This window comes from Phalacrocorax carbo, chromosome 6 (assembly GCF_963921805.1).
Source record: "Phalacrocorax carbo chromosome 6, bPhaCar2.1, whole genome shotgun sequence".
NCBI classification, from domain to species: domain Eukaryota; kingdom Metazoa; phylum Chordata; class Aves; order Suliformes; family Phalacrocoracidae; genus Phalacrocorax; species Phalacrocorax carbo.
In genome coordinates this window covers 46050599-46070694 of record NC_087518.1, presented here as the reverse complement: position 1 = coordinate 46070694, position 20096 = coordinate 46050599, and the positions used below count along the sequence as shown (strand labels likewise).

The 20096-nt window shown below is 46.2% G+C and overlaps 1 protein-coding gene across 4 annotated transcripts in view; it reads right to left on the bottom strand.

The window, feature by feature from the left end:
- Nucleotides 1-20096, bottom strand: part of LRP8 (LDL receptor related protein 8) — a 198890-nt gene that overhangs the window by 9509 nt on the left and 169285 nt on the right. Inside the window, exons 5-13 of one of the 4 annotated variants that reach the window (XM_064455062.1) lie at nucleotides 19323-19685; nucleotides 12755-12877; nucleotides 12280-12402; nucleotides 8660-8779; nucleotides 8405-8530; nucleotides 6331-6502; nucleotides 3303-3530; nucleotides 2604-2722; nucleotides 960-1099 (exon numbers count right to left, since the gene is read on the bottom strand). In XM_064455062.1, coding sequence (XP_064311132.1) covers nucleotides 960-1099; nucleotides 2604-2722; nucleotides 3303-3530; nucleotides 6331-6502; nucleotides 8405-8530; nucleotides 8660-8779; nucleotides 12280-12402; nucleotides 12755-12877; nucleotides 19323-19685 — 1514 coding nt within the window. The remainder of the gene's footprint in view (nucleotides 1-959; nucleotides 1100-2603; nucleotides 2723-3302; nucleotides 3531-6330; nucleotides 6503-8404; nucleotides 8531-8659; nucleotides 8780-12279; nucleotides 12403-12754; nucleotides 12878-19322; nucleotides 19686-20096) is intronic. The other 3 variants (XM_064455063.1, XM_064455064.1, XM_064455065.1) reach the window with 3 other exon arrangements.

Sequence of the window (20096 nt, the reverse complement as noted above, 5' to 3'; positions counted from 1 at the left end):
ACTCAAGTAGGAGTTGGAAGCCTAATGCCTTTGTGAAAATAGGCTTATGTCTTTGTAGGATCACAGCTATATTTTTTTTAGTCAGGGAAGTTTCTCTGATGTGTGGCAGGGTTTATGTGTCATAAGTGGAGCAGTTCAGCCTGAAAGAGAATTAACTGACCCTTTCAGAAGTAGGTGAACAAGCACCTTTTTAATGCCAAGTCCCCAACCTCAGCAATGCACTGGTGCACAGTGACTGCAGGGGGAGCCCTGCGAGTGCCTTGGTGGCACAGATATCCCAGGTGAAGCCCTAAGACAGGTGAAAATGTTCTGAGGATAATTCTGCAGATGCTGGGTTGGACAACAGCAACAACTAGCCAACGCAGCAAAATTTAAGGGGCTGGACTCCCCTGAGGTTTCTGTTGGTATAAGAAAATGCAACAAAGGTATGCAAAGATGGTGTGAAACAAAGCTGCTGAGAGCAACAGAGTGCTCCACTGCAGGCTGAGAGGTTGCTCTGAGCCCATGCAGCTCCCCTCAAAGGCTGACTTTCAAAAACGAGATGTGTTGCAGTGGCACTCAGTGAATGGTTGTCCCACCTGCTGATCACAGGAAGTGGCTTCTCCCTACCCTTGTTAATAGTTCTGGCCTTTGTATGAGCAGTTGGCTCAATTCAAATGAAGGGAAACCCATTACCCATGTACCAATTCTGTGGGAGGTGTCACCCTGGGCACCACCTGCCCCTCACGGATGCACTAGCACTACATTAAGTAAAAGCATGAAACAACACATTGCTCCTGATTAAGGGCTTTAGAAAACAATTTTTCCTGCTGAACCCACACCAGGTTAATCGGTTTCTATAGCAGCAAACGCCCTCGCTGAGCTTTCTGTGCTATGCAAAAGGCAGAGCTTTTAATCAAGAAGAGCTCTGAGACCTCTTGCAGTCTCCAGTCTGTTCTGCATCCGTTTTTGACTCTTACCTCAAACACTGCTAAGCCGAAAGGATGGCTCAGATCGTCAACAGAAGAGATCAGAACTTTTCTGTTGCTGCCATTGAAATCAATGCAGGACAGTGAATGCAATTTGGAGTCTACCCAGTAGAGACGCTGATTCAGCAAATCTGAGAAGTGAAACACAATGAAGCAAAATTACACACAGCCCCTGCAACTCTTTTTCTCTTGCCCAGCATGTTTTTCCTGCTGCCAGCATGACTAATCTCTTTATTATTGGGCCTTTTTGTTGGTTGGTTTGGTTTTTTTTTAACACTAGTTCTGATTTTGAATCAGTGCCCAGATATGCTGGGATAAGACCCTATTAGAAAGATTAAAAAGGAGGAACATTCTGGTGTTGTGTGTGGGGGGAATGCCCGACTGACAGCTTTGTACAATGAGGTTCCTTTATTACCAGGTGATGCAGGGCAGCAGCAGTTTGGGCTTCCCAGAGTCAGTCCATCAGTGCCTGAGCAAGAAGCTTCATCCCTCTCAAGGCTATTTAGTCCTTGTCCTCTTGCTGGAGAACAACTACTGTGGTTCAAATGAAACACCCCTCTGAAGGAGCTGTGCAATTTACACATTTTCAGTGAAGAAGAATCCTGGGTCCAGAAACCCTTCTGGTGCTGCAGGATCGGGGAATGCTGGTGGTGGGGACACTCCTACCACAACTGGCCAGGTTTTGGGCAGGGTGCAGGGAAGAGTGGAAGGGAAGGATCCAATGTTATTTAGAATCCTAAGCACTGAATTTCTCTTCCTGGAGCAAATTCACTATTCTTGGATGAGATTCACTAAACAGAATGCAAGTGGATGAGCGCCAACACAAAACAAGTTCTCTAATTAAACAAGTCATTAATTAATTTCTTAATTACTAAAGGATAACATTATTTGTTCACAGCAGTAGCACTTCACCACTATGCAGTGGTAGCAGCATTTTCTCCTACATCCTTGTCATGGCCAGAGTTTTCCAATATAAAACCAGAGAACCTCACCTCTGGATGGTGTTAAACACATATGGCTGTAACTCCAGAGGAGGGTGTCCCCTGCTGCCCTATGAGGGCAGGAAGCCTCCTTTCCACTCCTGCAACTTGGTGTGGCAGCAAGAATGACCACAGCCCTCTGTGAGCCACCAGGATACGAGCCAAGGTCGCTTGCACCTCTCTACCCCCACCCAGAGCAGCTGGGCAGGCATGCCGACAGGGAATGGGTTCTGCAGACTCTGTCTCTTGCCATGATGTACCATGCATTCATCAGTCCAACGAAGTATCTTGACAATGCTTCTCAGACATGTCCAGGTTCAGGGACACTCGCACCAAGGACTCTCTGATGCTTCCTGGACTTCCAAAGTGTTGTTGCAGCTCTGCATCCTCCCCTACAATTCCCTTTGCGTTAAGACACACCTAAAAGCAACTCAAGTCTCCTGCAGTATGAAGTTCTGACTGTGGCAAGACTTACTGCCTATGCTTGCTACTGAAATAAAATAACTCGTGTTGGTAAGCAGTAAGTGACAGGGTATTTCCAGGATTTTTGTGTGCAAGTGCCTTTGCATATTTATAATTTTGTTTTCCTATCTAACAATAAAAATAATTTTATGTTAGACATAGTGGATGCTGTAGCTCTAACCTGGGCACTTACCCAGGGTGATGCCATTTGGCCACTCGATGTTGTCAGTCACCAGCACTTGCCGACCCATGCCATTCAGGCCAGCTTTCTCAATCTTGGCTTTGTCTCCCCAGTCAGACCAGTACATGAATCTGAAAGAGACAGATGCAAGAAAACAGTAAATTGGACTCCAGTGTAAGAAATCTGTACTACTAATCGGAGTAGGAAGTGCCCTGTTCTCTCCCTATTATAGCAAAGCCCCTCAGCCACTTCAGTTAATTCTGGTATGCACCTCGTGGGGCTGCATACTGTCCCACAGGGTGCTCTGCCACAAAACTTGCACCAGAATGCAAAATCTCACCTTAGTAACACCATGCAAACTATCTCCTGGTCTGTCTGCTAGGCATGTGGACTTCACTTATCCAAGCAGCCCATACACACCTCAGACAGACTGCACTGTTTCCCAGCACAACCTGTGTGCCCACACCAGCTCAGGCCCATTGAACACCTGACCTGACCATTATTTTCAGACCTTTCTTTAACAGCAGTGGCCTTGCAAAGAGTTAGTTGAACCATCTCAGCAGTCGCATTTAATTTCAGTGGGTATATCTATCTTAAAGGGCATCTGAAGTCTTGATGAGATGACAACCGCCCACCAGTTTGTGAGAGAGACAGAAGGAAGACTGGAACATCTCTGTTGGTGAAGGGAGTGTTTGCGGTCTTTACACCTACCTCCGTGTGGGATCAACAGCGATGGCTCTTGGCTCACTGAGATCACTGTTGAAAAGTGTCCTCCTCCTGCTTCCATCTGCAGTGGCCACTGAGATGGTCTTGTTTCCAGAATCTGTCCAGTAGATATTCTTATGAACCCAGTCTATTGCCAGTCCTTCAGGAGAGTTCAGCTGGCTGTCTATCAAAATCACCTGCTCAGCTGTGTCACTTGCTTTGTCTATGTAGGCACTGCAAAGACAGAACTTGTCACTGGACTGATGCATGGTGCAGAGAGGGCTGTGCACATGTGCATGGAGTTGGACCTCAGACAGCTGAGTGCCAGGTAGCACTACTGCAACCCCAAGGAAAGAAACTGCACGTGTGGCAGCATCATTGACATAGAAACCCTTACAGCTGCATGCTGCAACCTTCTGCTTTCTCCTACAACTTGTTCTTATTTCCCTGCATCTGGACAGCAGGCATTCCCAGAATAGCAAACCGTCCTTTTATTTTTCTACCTGCTTCCTGCTATAACTGCACAATTCAGCAAAACATTTGACTTCAGGCATGTTAACTTCAGAAGCATTGATTCATGGGATTCATGGACATTAGAAATATAATCTCCCGTGCTCTGCTGTACAGAGTTGAACTTAGCATGCAAATAAATGTGCTTAAATGTATTGCAGAATTAGGACCTGTGTAACTAATTATGATTCATCAAAGGAATTAATGGAGCTGGGCTAATTTGGCAAGTGATCTCATTAGATACAAAGAAAATGCTCACTAAATATCAGTGGCAGCTTCAAAATCTTCCAAAACACTAATGAAAGGCAGCAAACTCCACATGGATGTTTCATAAATAACTCAGTATTGCTCCTACAAGCACACAGGCCGATTCTGCTCTGTTATCCCTACACCAATATCAATTGCACTGAGTGAACTGAAATGGAGTTATTCTGAGTTTGCATCAGTGTTTCTAAAAGCTTATTCTGGCTCTTGGAATAACTTGGTACATCTTTAAAAAGTTACAGAAGAGCAGAAAGCTTCTGCCTCTCCCCGAACATTTGAAACTGCAAGATGGTTTATATCTCCTGTTCACTGCCCATCCTGCCTTTGGTCATGGAATGAGAAGGTAAGTCATATGGGAGCTAAGGTCTCAAGTCTCAGGTTAGAGATTTGGGAACGTGTCTAAATGCAGGAATTCTTGATACTCTTTTATGGTCTGCGGCCCAGGCTGGAACAGCTTTGCAGAGTCAGCGGGGATTAACAGCATACTACTGCATCTTCACTGGAAGGAACTGTATTGGTTTCTCTCTGACCCAGCACCAAATGAATGGGATCATCGGGGTTTTGCAGAGCATCTGACAATGTTCCCAAGACACTGTTGTTTTAGTCTGATGAGGACCACATGTTCTAACTATACAACTCCCGGTCAGTTAATTCCTCCCCAGTGAAACAGTCATGTTCAATACTTCCTGGCAGCACTGCAGTGAGCTGCTGTGCTGTACCCTCAATGTGACTTGCTGCACTGGTGGGGAAGCAGAGAGAAGCTCCTGCGGCTTTCAGAATGGGAGGGCTGAAATACAGGTGACATGTCAATTCTCCCAGTAACTAAATATTGTAAAACATCATCTGACACCCCAAAGGGAACATCACCTCAATAGGAGAGGATCTGGAAAGGCATGTGAGGTGAGAGCATTAAGAAAGATGGGATCTCTTTCCAGCAATTACCACCTGTACCATCATTTTCACCTTGCGATAGCCTCTCAACTATAGACCGCTTTCCCCCAGAGGACTCTGGCAGGTGGAGTCCTGTTCTCAGCTGGAAGGACAGTGTTTAGAAGTGTTTGATATTAGTGCTAGTAGCAGTATCTTAAATAGGAACATTAAATGTAAGTTATAATTGCACAGCTTGCTCTGCAGAAAAGCTGGGACTTGCAACAAAGCTAATGCAAACGGGGGTAAGAAAGAGAAAAATTCTGCTGTTTGGAAAAAAAGAAAAAAGACTTGGTATAGCCATGTTCAGGGTATGAACACTGTTCAGTGGCCCCCAGCACCCCAGGGCATCCACTGTCAGAGCACTGCAGAAGGAGCACTGTGTCTTGAATAATTCCCTGTGTATGAATATGAAGCCCTTACCCACCCATGCCTGTGCCTACAGAATCAGACACGGTGAAAGCAGCCAGCTTTCTTCTGAGCCATCGCCCCATTTTCAGAGCCCCACAGGCCAGCTCAGGGTACCTGCCTAGCTTCATACTCAGCACAGCCTGGGCGTATTTCCCTGCCAATGGCATGGGAGCTACCACAGCCGGCAGAAACCCTGGCTTGGCTCCCCCACACTGAAACCAATCAACCTTTGCCTGATCATTAGCTAAAATCCAGAACAAATCACTGTAGAAGCTGCAATAGGGTGCAATAGCTATGCAAATCAGAATATACATGGGGGATTTTCAGTGCATAAATTAAATGCATTTTTGACTAGGCACACTCACAAGCCCCAGTACATAATACTGTGATGGATGCCATAAAAACAGCTGAAGGAGGAGGGAGAATGACAATTACAGAATGTGTTCTGTGGTCAAATGCTGTGAATTTAAATCCAGTCTACCAGAGGCTACAGTGGGCAGCTAGTATCTGTGTTGCTACTTCCTTGCTCCTACCATTTGCCTCCTTTGTGCTTTCAGATGCTAAGTCCTTTATGGTTTCACAAACAGCAAGCACACAGCACAGCAGCAGTCTTATGCAGCATCGCTTAACAATATTATGATTCAGTAAACAAGAGTCTATGTGTAATTGCACAAATGCAGCCTATTATTGACAAAAAGCTTTCCTGTATTATCAAACTAAATAACTGCACAAGCCTCTGTTTTTTTATCAATTCCTAAAAAAACTTAGAAAGTCTGGGCCACAACAGGTAATCCAGTAAGGGAAGAAAAGCCCTCAGGTTCACTTGACCCTGCATAGTTGTCCGCAGATTACCCTTAAGGGGTACAGCTTGAACCATAGCTTTGGAAAGGTACCAAAACACACATCCTCTCTTGCCCCTTACCTGTAGATTTTTCGGTAGAACAAATCACACCAATATATTCTGTTTGTTGACACCTCCACGTCCAGCGCCACGACATTCTTCAGCATGGGAATGATGCGAGAGTAATCCCTTTTCACCAGGTCTATCTTCCGGACCTCATGGCGATTGGTGAAGATCAGGTACGGACTCTTGCCTACCACAGAAAATAAGCACATTTGCCATTTTAGCAGCTGACCCAAGGGCTGGATTCAGCTTTCATTTCTCTGACAACAACAACACTATCAGTCACTGATAGTTCTGCTTTGTAAGGAAGCTTTATACCACACCAGAAGCAAGTGTAAATGGCTTCTGGAGGCAGAGCTATCACACGCAGACATGGAGGACCGCAGCACCTCTGTGATCACCAGAGGCACACTGGCTCTTGGTCTGCCCATTCTCTTAAGCCATAAGCAAAACCCTGGGGAATAGCCTCACCTTCAATTACACATTTTAGATACAAAATACTTGGGCCAGATTTTGGTGACTCATGGCCAGGACAAGGAAGAGACAGCCCTCTGGGCCGGCTGGAGGGAAGGGAGGCAGCCAGACTTGAGGCATGATAGAGCCATATTGAATCCAGTGTTGCCAGGGAGGAATTTTGGACTGTCACGTACATGCAGAACTCACAGTCCACCTCAGCGCTTGCGCTCAGGCAGTTCATATCTCTTTGTGGGGCCAGAGCCTGCAGCCTGGGTGCTGGTGATACTGCTGCTGCAGTCATGATCTCAGGCCAGCCCAGGCCAGAGCCTCTCAAAAAGCATAAAATTGACCTGAATTTTCCAAAAGACAGGAGAGCAGGACACCTAGAAACCCAATAGTTATTTTTCTTAGACGACCAGAGCCAGCACCTTAGCCTCCACAGTTATTCACAGTGGGCCCCATGGCAGCCAGTTTCCTACTGTAGGAGGCAGACACCTATGTCTCCAGGCTCAGACCAAGAAGTGCACATCCTTGCCCTCTACAAGTATCAGAGCGTGGGATTCTCTGTGTTCTTAAGTGTCACTAAAATAAGCTGCAAGTCAAACAGCTAAAGCTTTAGTTTGCTCTTTGTGCACCTCCCTGTTTGAGGTAGGGACAAGATGGGAGGCTCAAGCACAAGCTTTAGTGGGCTAGACTGGTTTGTCTCCCACAGTGGCCAGTAGAAGATCCTAGTGAAGAGCATCTTTCCACTGGGAAGGACAAAAGGGGATTGAGGAACACGATACTGAAAGGGAAGAGCAGGGACAAGGTTTTAGCTCTGGAATACATCATGCCGCAGGGCTCCCAGCACAGAATCTCAGGCACAACAGAAAAAATTCTGTTGTTGGTTAGAAAACTAACCAACAAGCAGATCAGTCCCATGATTTGGGTCAGTCCTAACTCACTGCAGATGTGAGACTAACAGACTTTATGACGACAGCAGGACACTGTGCATACCATATAGAACACAGGAAAGAAGAGGCTACATGGATGTACAGGATAACACTAGAGAAGCAATTTTATATTGTAGGTAACCCACCCTTCCTGTAGAGAACCTCTACTTCCATTAAACAAACTGCCAGCATGGCTATTGCGTAGCCTTGCACAATTCAACTTTCCTTCCCTCTGACATTAATATTCATTTTTGCAATAAGGTCAAGCAAACTGCTGGTGTCCATATTGGTATTTGTGTAAGCTGGCACGGTGGAGAGGTGGCTAACCTACTATGCTTTAATTGGGATATTTTCTTCCTTCTAATACTACTACCACTAAATGTTTTTGCTGTGCTGTTTTTAACAAAACCTGTCAAGAGAGTTTCTTTTCTGGTTTCAGCTTCAAACAGCCAACCAGTGACTGTAATCTTCCTCTGTACACTGTTAAAATATTCTGATCTGCATGATCAGTAGTTCTTGCCTAGAGATGCATCTGCTATCACTGCAGCAGTTCTATGCTGCTCAAAATGAAATGTCTTTGCTTGCCTGCTTTGCTAGTTTCCTTTTGTTTCTGTTCCCCCTAGCCTCAGCCCTACAAGCGTGTTTTCTTATCAGAGTTGTGATGTTGAGCAAGCAGACTTTAAGTGCCTGTGGCGTTGTCTTACCTACGGCTTTGCAATTCTTGGACAGGGTGTCCATCTCGTATCCCTCGTAGCACTCGCATTTGTAGTCCCCCTTGTAATTAATGCAGATCTGGCTACAAGCGTCTGGATTCTCACATTCATCTATGTCTGAAAGGAGTGTTTGAAACCCATCAATAACTTGAAATCAAACCATCTGTGATGGAGCAATGCTGAAGTGAATATAATCACGTCTCTGTATGGTGAAACACAAGGGACTGCTGTTTGCATGTAAATTACCTCCACACGTTTTTTTATCCAGAAGCTTGTATCCAAGCGGGCATTCACATTCATAACCAATCTTCAAGTCTTTGCATATGTGCGAGCAACCACCGTTGTTCATAGAGCATTCATTAATACCTGGAAGGGATATACAGATTATCTATAACAAAGGAGGGCTTTTAGTTGTAAGATTGAATAAAATTAAGAGAAATTCTCAGAAATTTTCCCGTATCTATCAGCTTTTGGCAGCCAGGATCTGGCCCCATAGAGCATACGAGTGACTCCACAGATAGGAAGCCACCACCATACTACTTTCTTGCTCCAAACCAACACTGTAGGATCATTTTGACTGAAAGCTAGTGGCTAAATGAACAGGGAGCCCTGAGGATAGAGTGTATACGAATCTCTACACCTCATCCCATCCAAGAGCTGCTGCTTTGAGCACGTTCTGCCACATGTGAGAAACTTTGAAGGGACCTAAGGGCTCTCTCCAGGAGACTCCTTCTTCCCCATGTGCTGGTTCCTGTTGACTTTTCTGAACAGTCTCTCTAAGCTTTAATAATTCATGCTGGGGGAGTCTCATCTCCCAGGGGCCAGCTAATTTGAAATACTGTACTATTTTCCCATCTAGCTCCAAGGAATGATCTATATGAAAATTCCAGAAAACACCAAAGTACAGTCTGTCAGAGATACTCCATTTGCACTGAGATACAGTCCTCCCACAAACACCTCCCACATGACAGTCTCTGCTGGCAGCCTGCATCAGCCCAAGTGTGCAATTTATGAAGCAACAGCTCCCATCCTCTCCTGGGTCCCTGTCTAATCCAAGGCCACCTCTCTAATCCTGATTTCAAGTGCTGAAATGGAAAAGGATCCTTGGAACTAGAACTGAATGAGAGGTTGAGGAAAGCTGGTTTCCTGTCAGAAACATTTCTTGTTGTTGTAGTTAACCTACATAAGGTGAAGAAAAAGTCTTCTCCCTAAGTAGGACTGCTGAACAGAAGCTGTGGGATTTCAGGGATAGTGGGCTCACTAGAACAAGCAAAACTGATTTGCTTCGATCTATAATGTGATTTAAAGGCAAATTTTTTACTTATCTTTTACTTTTTCCTTTCTTGCACACTGCAGGGGAGCAGTACAACACAGCCATTAAACCAGTGCTCTTGGAAGAAAATTAAAACAACCATATGCCAATTAAGTCAGTAAGACTAGGAAAATACCATGCCAGAAGGAACCCCATCTCAGCTTTGGGATGCCTTCACCTTCCTATCAAAGACACATACCTATAGATACCAACACATTAATAGAGCAAGTTCACCAGGCTCCAAGGTGTCCATACTGTCCCATCATGTGTTGTCACTGTTTGATGATGTTTACTAATGGATATCACCTATTCCTGCACTTGAATAGGCCTCTAGCAAATTGGGTCACAAACATGCACAATTGCTCTCTGCAAAATACTACAAAGGCTGTTTTAACTAACAAGCAAACCCTCACTCAGATGATTCCCATGGTTTCAAAAGTGCATTGTGGAATGGATTTAGAGACTGTAAATAAAGTGCTGGTTCACTTGCTGCACTTCTCAGTAGGAGCTGAGGAGGAGCCAGGCAGAGGTGTTAGCTGGTTCTCTTTCTGCTGGGCAGCTGCTGCCCATTACCCAAACTTCAGCAGATATTCACTGCCTGCCTAAAGTAAGAAAACTGGTTTCTGTCTTCTGCCATGCTTTTTTGGGGAATCTTGGAGGGCACTGCAGTGCCTAGCACACAGCTAGACAGGCACACCAAGGTGAGGAGCACATCCTTCACCTCCTGCCTGCTGAGTCAATTACTTGTGTGTGGGCATTATATTCACAGCAATCCACATCATTCTGCACTCTTAAAGAAACGTGTTTCCTTTGGGGGCTATTCTCTGCTCAGCTTTCTAACTCAAATGACACCTCACTGTGAGCCTGGGACTGCACCAAGTCAGCCATGGCACCGGTGTAAGATTGACCACCAAGCTCAGCTGTGCTGTGCCACTGCCCAGTCTCCTAAGACAAACTGGGCTGCCAGCTTTGTTGGTGTTGTGGTTTAGCCCCAGCCAGCAACCAAGCACCACGCAGCTGCTCGCTCACTCCCCCTGGTGGGATGGGGGAGAGAATCAGAAAAGTAAAAGTGAGGCAACTCATGGTTTGAGATAAAGACAGTTTAACAGGTAAAGCAAAAGCTGTGCACACAAGCAAAACAAAATGAGGAACTAATTCACTACTTCCCATCGGCAGGCAGATGTTCAGCCATCTTCAGGAAAGCAGGGCTCCATCACGCGTAATGGTTACTTGGGAAGACAAACGCCATCGCTCTGAATGTCCCCCCCTTCCTTCTTCTTCCCCCACCTTTATATGCTGAGCATGACGTCATATGGTGTGGGATATCCCTTTGGTCAGTTGGGGTCAGCTGTCCCGGCTGTGTCCCCTCCCAGCTTCTTGTGCACCCCCAGCCCACTCACTGGTGGGGTGGGGTGAGAAGCAGAAAAGGCCTTGACTCTGTGTAAACACTGCTCAGCAGTAACCAAAACATCCTTGTATTATCAACACTGTTTTCAGCACAAATCCAAGACACAGCCCAATACTAGCTACTATAAAGAAAATTAACTCTATCCTAGCCAAAACCAACAGAGCTGGGAGACCTCCACTGACAGTTGCTACACCCACTCAGAAAGACAGGGAGATGTGGATTAGTGTGGGAGAAAGCAAGGGCATACTGAAAGCGTGCCAAGGTAAGAGCATCCTCATTAGGCACACACACAGAGTTCTTGCCTGATACAGAGGAGAGACTGACTGTTCTTCCTGAACATGAGTTATTTAAGCTGCCCGCACTGAGCTCCATGCTGCTGGTGATCCATGTTAGCATGGGAAGGGATGCCTGTCTGAGACTTTTCTGCACTGGGATAAAAAACAAATGAATTTGAGTAATATTCCAGATTGGGGCTGGTGCCCACAATGCCTGGTGGGAAAGGTGAGAGAGGGGCTGTCCTGGGGAGAGCGGCACAGCTCTCTGGCCAGGGCTTTCTGTTCTGCTGACAGCCCTGATGCAGACCTGGCTTTTGTGGCTTGCACATTCTCACTAGCCCAGTGCTGGCGGGACACTGCAGAGAGCAACTTGCCACCATTTCTAAGGGAAGTAGCAACAACAAGTAAAATCCAGAAACGGCTGAAGTCATCCCTCAGTGGTTGCTGCCTCTCTATGTGTTTTCACCTTCAAAGCATGTTCACAGTGCTAAATTTTTATGATGTTATCATCATCCTGCAATTCAAAGATAATTTAGACAATGAGGCTAAATAAACTGGTCAGTGCTGTGGAGGACACTAGTATCTGGGGAGAGGGGGAATTCCTGGTTCCTAGTCCCATGCTCAGTTCATACAACCCTCCAAGAATAAAAGCTGAGCTGAGAAGGGCACAGTTCAAACTTACAGATGATCAGACTAGGCTACTAATTATATTCATAGGAAGGGTGATGAGAGAATAAAGGCAAGGAAAGAGGAGCAGAGTGAGAAATAGCATTAGCAGCTACATGTGGTTACACTCAAAGCTGTGAGCACCAGATGGAGGAGAGGGGAAGCAGTTACAACAGGAGCAACACGTAGAAGACAAGTACTGTACCACATTCTTTCAGAGGCTCGTCAGACCAGTCCCTGCAGTCTCTATGTGAATCGCACACTTTGCCTCCGTCAATGCACTCTCCACTCTTACACTGAAACTTGCTGGGACTTTCACATGCTGACTCTGTCATGTCGGGCAAGAGAGGAAAGCAACTAAGTTAGACGAGGCTCATGACAACAAAAAGCCTGATATAAAGCTTCAAGAGGGTGTCATTAGCAGAAACGGGATGGGAGTAAGCAAATGAACATTAAGCCAGAGTATCATGCAAGGAACTTTTCAAATCATGCAGTCTGCCTGGTCAGCACAATCATCTCTCCCAAGCAACCCCACTGCCAGAATGGCTTAAAACTCTCTACAGGAAGCAGCCTGCCATAGACCCGAGGAGCAGCACAGGCCTCTTCTCTTTCCAGTGGCCACACAGCCCTCACAGGCTTACACCACGGAGCACGAGGAGTGTGGAGCCATCTGTACCTACCTTGGACACAGCCTGCCTCATCGCTGTTGTCAGGACAGTCATGCACCTTGTCACACTGCTTTGCTCCGTGGATACAGGTCCCATCGCCACACTGGAATTCATCTGGCCGGCAGGTCACCAGAGCTTTAAGACAACACATTCAAGCATTAGCCACACAGGACCTGAATCTTTTGTGTCGTACTTTTTAGTCACGTACCTCTGACGCTGCTGGAGTTCTGCACCATCAGCAAATGTCACAGAGCATCATCGGCTGCTTCCATCAAAGCAACAGAGGCAGCAGCTGCCTCAGGCACTGATCTCCTGTGCCCCTCTGCCACCCCAGATCACCCTCTACATCCTTGGGAAAAGAGCCCCAAAGCCCATATTAGCAGTTCTAATCAAAACAGAATCAGTGCAGCCAATGAAGCTTCTTGGGTGAGACACAAGAAAACAAACAGGAAGCAGAACTATCAGCAGACCTCTAAGGTCTTTGGTCTATGTGAGAGGCCAGGCTGCTTTCCAACTAGGAGTGCAGAGTGGCACTGCGGTAGGCAAAGGCAACTGCTCCTCAGCTCTCCTACCTTCAGGAAAATTTATATTTAAGAAATATGTCAAAACATGTTCAGATTAAATGCACAGGCAAGAGACATGTCTCTGCCAAAGCCAACATGGTCACACTAGGGACAAAGCCAGAAACACAGACATGATCATTCTGGTTACTAAATGCCCGTGGGCTAACAGACCACTGGAAGGCAGAAGAGCTCCACTGCACTGCGGCTTGGTGTTTCTTGGGGTTACAAGCCAAAAATATCTTCACAGTGTCAGACCATGTTTCAAGTCTGAAGCTCATTTGCCCAGTTTAGATTATTACAGACTCAAAACAGATCTGATGAACAGCAAAGTTGGGGAAAAAAATTAAACAGACAGCTGCACTGACCATACTAAAAGCAGTTTCCCTCCCCAAGGTTACACTAAGTGAGAGACCTCCCTAGCTGGGACCAGACTTGAGCTGACAAAAGGTACGGGCACTCACTACCCAGCAAAGGACTGTGGCCTGTAGTTCACTCACAAAACAGGCTACTCATTCCTGGGAGACGTTATGCAGCTTACTTCTGAGAAGACCATCTTACAGATGTTTTCTTAAAATCCTATTAAGGCAGTGCACCCTGGAGAGCTCTTGATTCTACCCTTTCCATCTTGCTGATTGCATCCTGGTATCACATGACAGAAAATCACTGCCTCTGAATAACTAGAGGAGGTCAGCACTGATGTTACACATGGGAGGTGAGAGCTACGTGGCAGACTTTCCTTGACAATTTGACAAACTGGTTCTAATACAAAAATTACTACTTTCAGATAACCCAGGAAGAGCCATAGACATGAAGTGAGCTAGCATCGATACCATAAAGCATTAGTTGTACAAAGGCTCAGCGTTATTGGTGATTGCATCCCACAGCATGCAGGATCCAGATTCATGACTGCTTCACTGGACTTAGCTCTAGTGCATCTTCAGCAGGCGAAGGGCACAAGAGACAGAGAAAGCCACAACTGCAGGGCTGGTGGGGGAAGGGAGAAATCCTGCCTTTAGAAATACACAGTATTCACATGAGGAAAGTTTGGAAATAGCACTGCTCCTTGGAGAGGAAGGCTATATGTACTATATTCATAAAAAGCTGCAAAGCAAGAAAAAAATCCCAAGCAATAAGCATAGTTATGGGACCAGCTGTGTCACCACATTTCGGCTTATAAGCCCAGGCAAAGAAATGGGAAACCCCAGTGGGACATCTGGGACAGGAGCTCCAAACTAGGCATGTGGGAATGCTGCTCTAAATGGAGAAAAATGAAGAAGCAAAGCTGTGGTCTGGGAAACCACAGATCTGGAAGTGGCACTGAGAGCTCCTGCAGGGATGCAGAAGCACTTGAACCGTTCTTGCCGTGTACAATGACCTGCCTGGAGAAGCCCTGATGATTGAGAGACCACCTTCCCCCTAGGCAATCTTGAGCTCTTCCAAGCTAAACCCTGACCATTGCAAACCTTTTCCTAGTGTCTAGCTGAAAATGCCCTTGCCACAATTACTTCTTGTCTTCACCCCCAACATGAAAAACAGTTTACTTCATCTTTTTGTAGCAACTTCTATGTGCAGAGACAGGAAAGAACGGTCCTCCATTTCTGACTATAAGTATTAGCCCCCCACAAGAGCACAACGTGCAATTAAAGCCAATGGGTTTTTTTTCTTTCCAGGAGCAAGAACAGGTCTCCAGTTTATCAAGTATATCTGCATGACAACAGCTACAGATTTGGAAGGCAGCTGTTATAAAAACTACTAATTGTCCTCAATTAGATTCTTCAAAGCTCTTCTAAAAGCAGTTACAGCTAGATGATAGGAATAGAAAGGTTTCTAATCCTAAAACAAATTCAAATGTAGGCGAATTTTGCAGGAACTGCAAAGACAAGGCTGCACAAGTACCACAAGACTGAGAGAAAAATGACAGCACAGCTCTTAGCTTGGTTGCTATACAGGGACTGCAGAACACAAATGTAGGATTGTACAACATCATTGCACAAAGTTTTTGCTTCAAGAAGAAGAGACAGAAGTTCGGAGACCAGGCTTGGTTTCCTGGCTCACTTCTCACTCCAGCAGAGCTGTGGAAGCTCAGACCTTTGAGAAATGGCTCCTGAGCCTCTTAACAGACACTTAAAAAGAGCAGATAGAGTAACAACTCTTACTGATCACAACAATATTAAAACGCATATACAGCATTTCTATTTTTTTGGTGTATTTTTCAGTAGGAGGAGAGAGAATGCCATGTTTATGCCTGGCCTGGAGAGCATAAGTTTGAGGGGAGAGGGCCAGGAACTTTGTTATCCTGAAACTGGGACACAAACCCATCCCAGCACCACTGGCAGAGTTGACCAGCAAGTTGCCATCAGGGCCCTTCCCAAAGCAGAGCAATATCCCAAGAAGAGGGAAGAGCTGTGCTCCTTATTTGCTATTTTGGAGGGTTTAAATCAGTGAAATCTCAGCAGTTTCATAGCCATCTCCTCTGCTCTGCAAATCAAATATGAAACAATTTACCAAAGCCCACTAAATTAACAGGCACACTCAAACAGACACACTTCCCATTTGCAAATATTGGGCACAAAGCTGTATTGCTCACATCCAGCAGATATATTCCAGATTCCAAGTCTGAACCTGTGTTTCTTCCATCTTCTGGGGTGTCCGTGTCATCCCCCCGCCCCCCAAAAAATGAACCTAATCTCAAGAAAACCCCAGTATTTGCAAAATACATCAATCTCATTTTGCAGATGGGAAGTCAGAGGCACAAAAGTATGAGGTCAAGTCTCAAGGATCTATTTCCAACTTTCAGTTGTAAGAGTTATTTATTCTCCCTCCTGGATGCCCTAATGTGAGTTGCACAGGACATTTTAAAATATAACCATTCTAGATTTGAAGACAAATCTAACCTAATGTTCATTTTATAAATATATATACATATTTGAATATACATGCCAGGGGTAAAAACCCAGCCAGTCACTGTTCTCACACAGCTTTCCTGAAATGACTCATTCCTTCCTATTCATTTGCTGTCTCGCTGCCAAAACCTGTTCACCAATTGTCACCCTTCATTTCTGCTCTACTCGTTTATCACCCCAAAATGATTATAACAAATGACTGGTGATGGCCTCATGACATTTTTTTAAAGCATTAGCTCCCATCCCTCTATTTTATACAATGCAAACCCTGTATCATTCCCAATTGCAAGAGAAGATGTAGTGCTGGTATCTGCGGTTTTAATCAATTCAAACCTAGTGGTACTTCTGCCATCACTGTAGCTAAGGGGATGGAGCATTATCACACACCTGTAACTCCCTGCGTGCCACGTGATACTGATCTCAAAAAGAGAATTTCTGGAGAGGAAAAAAATATAATAAAGGTCAATCCCTCAACTCTTCAGTCCAACAGATGAACAGGGATGCTGAGTTTCCAGAGCTCTCAAATGTCGCTTTCTTACTGCAGGCATGTTCAGCCAAGCAACAGCTGCATTTAGGATGGGGAAGCAACATTAGTTTTGACTCTGACCCAGTCAACCCATCAGCTACACAAGCACTCAGTGCTGCAAGTCCTCTCCTGGCTACTACCTTAGAGATGTCCCTCCCCACAGTGTAAACAGCAGCAGGCTTACACACTTCTATGGCACTGGGGTGACTCCTAGTTTGCACGGGTGTAAAGGGCAGAACCAGGCACTCCATACAGAGGAGCACTGCAATAGCTAAAACACGGGGCTTTGAATCCCAGTGTTTCCTGGCCCACAGGACTGAAAGCACCAGAAGCCCCTCACGTGCTCATTTCTCCTGAGTAGATAAGCTGCACATTGTGCTGCTCTGAGACTTACTGGAAAAAAACACTCCGGTGCTAAATCTCAGCTAGTTAGAGTTGTAATTGTCTCAAGTCACTTCTGCCACATTTCCTCCTTCCTCCACTGGTTGTCAGCACTGTGCTGCGCTGCAACCGTGTCCAGCTGGATCCTCTGCCCTAGGGAGGCTGCCCTTGGCATATCTGGAGGTGCTACTTGGTGAAGCTGCTCTGTACCTGACGGATGCTGTCAGAGCTGTGCTCCTTTTGGGCCTCACATCTCGGCAGTTTGAGCTCAGCTGGATATTACTGGTGCCTGTAGGGTCAAGGAAAGAAGCTGGGGAACAGAGTGCTCCCTCTGCCTCAGCAAGGTACATGGGCCCAGTCCCACTCCTCTCAGCCAGTGGAGTGTCAAAGCAAATGGGGCCTGTAAAAGGCTTAAAAATATTCCCTTCAAGCTGAACAACAGGGACTGAAATTTCAGAGACATTTCATCAGAAAGTGCCATCTGTAAGCTGCTCCTCTGTCTCACCACTTGGAAAGAGAAAGAAGCTCACCTTTCACTCTCCTGAGTTGTCTAAACTCAGCCATCCTGCCAGGTTGCTGTCACTGCAGGGAATGCAACCTGTGGGACAGAGATCCGTTCTCCTGGGAGTCCCCTGTGCCAGACACCATTTCTTCACCTGTGTTTGTAATGTGGGCCTAGCCACTGCCTCCTGATTCAGAGGGGATACAAGTACAGGATTGTCTGCAGGAGATCTCAGAATGAAAACAGGCACCAAACACAGGCTGCCCCAGCTAGCAGTACACATCTCCACCAGACATGCTGCTGCCTGGCTTTCTTGCAGTCACTTTGTACTGAAATGAATGCCAGAACTAGCTTTGTCTCCTGACTCCACTGTCCCTGTGACATTTCAGACCCTGTAAGTACTGCCTGTGAACCTGCTGCCCTAGGGTTCCGTCAGCTCCTGTACCCCCTTCTTGGACATGGAGGAAAAGACATCTTACCTAATCCATTCCTATTTGCAAGGGGGTTGATGGTGATGATATCCTTATACCCAGCAGTCAAAGCCGCTCTCTTCCTAACAAAACATATTTGGCTTCTCCTACTCTGCTCTCTCCTCTCTTAAAAGAGTCCTTGGCTCTTTTAAAGCCACAGCACCTCCAGAGTTACCTGTGGCTCATCCCCCTGCGCCCCTGCAGTGTGAACAGTGGTGTCTAGGACTTACTACATCCTCCTGCTCTTGGTGAAGAAGTCACTGAAGTTAATTCTGCCTCTCTCTGCCTGGGAGAGTCTGATCCCCCGCTCCTTGAAGGGCTTTCCCACAGGGTTGCTCTGAGCTTACCAGCCTAGACTCAGTGTTGTCCAAAGTACGAAAAGATGGTGCTGGCAAAAGCGGTAAATTTTCTTAGGTACCTTCGCAAAAATGTCTGTCTGTTGCAGCTGGTTGCTGCCTTCCTCCCCCAAAGGTGGCCCAATGTCAGAGCTGCTAAATATATACAGCTATGTAAATATTTTATTTTATTTCAATCTTGTGATTATGAATATTTTAGCAAAACATTTTGCTCTTATTTTCTTGTCTGTCTCTCTCTCCTGCCTCAGGTAAGTGACCAGCTTGACAATTTAGTGGCTAAAAATGGATGAAACATTAAAAATACCACGCACACCAACAACACCATGTTAAATGTATAAAGCCAGCTGAAAAGAAATCCATTATTTATTAGCTCTGTGCCTTTATCTAGCCAAGCTCAAAGCGCATTTCAAACTGGATTCTTCAGAGGTGCTGCTCTTGACTGCCTTGCTCAGTATACTCTAACTTCAGAGGCAGAAAATTATTTTTTTCTGCTGATCATATATTCCCTTTAGTGTTGCGGCTTCTAACCTCCAGGCTGTGACCCCACCAAGCAGCCTGAGGGCTTTGAACATTTTTTCCATTTTCTATTCCCTGTCTTTCTAGTGAAACAGATCCCTTCTGAGGCATGGTACCATCCAACAGTTCTTGCACCTCCTCTCTGAATCCTCAAGGAAAAAGCATAAAAGGAGTCTAGAATATACCTGACCCTGCTGGGCTGGGCACCCAGCCACGGCATTTGGGACACAAACGCTCCTTGTCAGGCACACAGTTGCTGCATAAACATCAAAGACTTGTCTTAAAACACAGCCCACAGCAGACTTCTGGCCCCTCTCCCCCACAAAGAACACCCAGCCCTGCCCTACCCCTGCAGACACTCACGGCAATCCTGCTCATCAGACTTGTCCTTGCAGTCTTCGTCCCCGTCGCACTTCCAGTTCAGGTGGATGCATTCACCATTGCCACACTGGAACTCATGAGCTGCGCAGGTGTTGAGGGCCTTGGCATTGTAGCCACACTTCTCTACGGACTCGTCTGACTGATCCTCACAGTCTGGCTGATTATCACAGACCCACAGCTCTGGGATGCACACACTATTGTTGCACTGGAACTCATTGGGGTTGCAGGTGAGAGGGGAGCATTTTCTTTCATCACTGCCATCCCCGCAGTCATTGTCACCGTCACACACAAAGATGATGGAGATGCACGACTTGTTACTGCACTGGAACTCATTGGGAGAACAGGCTTGGGAATAAAAACAAACACGTGAGCTGTGAGGTCTCCAGCCTACCCCTCACCACTGTGCCAGCTTTACCACATTAGGAATGTCTGAGAGAGGGAGAGGGCACAAAAGCACTACCTTGGTTGTCCCAAAACATTTTTCCCAATGGTAACCTACATGGCAAGGAGCAGGTGAAGACACAGTGGTCATTTCCCGAGCTGTGCCACAGGATGTATCCTCTACAGGCCAAGGGCAGCCCTGAAGAAGTGGCAGCAGGGCTGCGAGAACTGCAGGTAGGAAAAGTGAGGGCCCGGCTGCAGTGCTACCCTGGTGTTGAGGCAAGAGCAGCCAGGCAAGCCCTGGTGTACGGGGTGACAGCACAGAAAGAGCAGGGAGATTGCAGGGCAGGCTGCAGGTGTGCTGGCACGCACTGG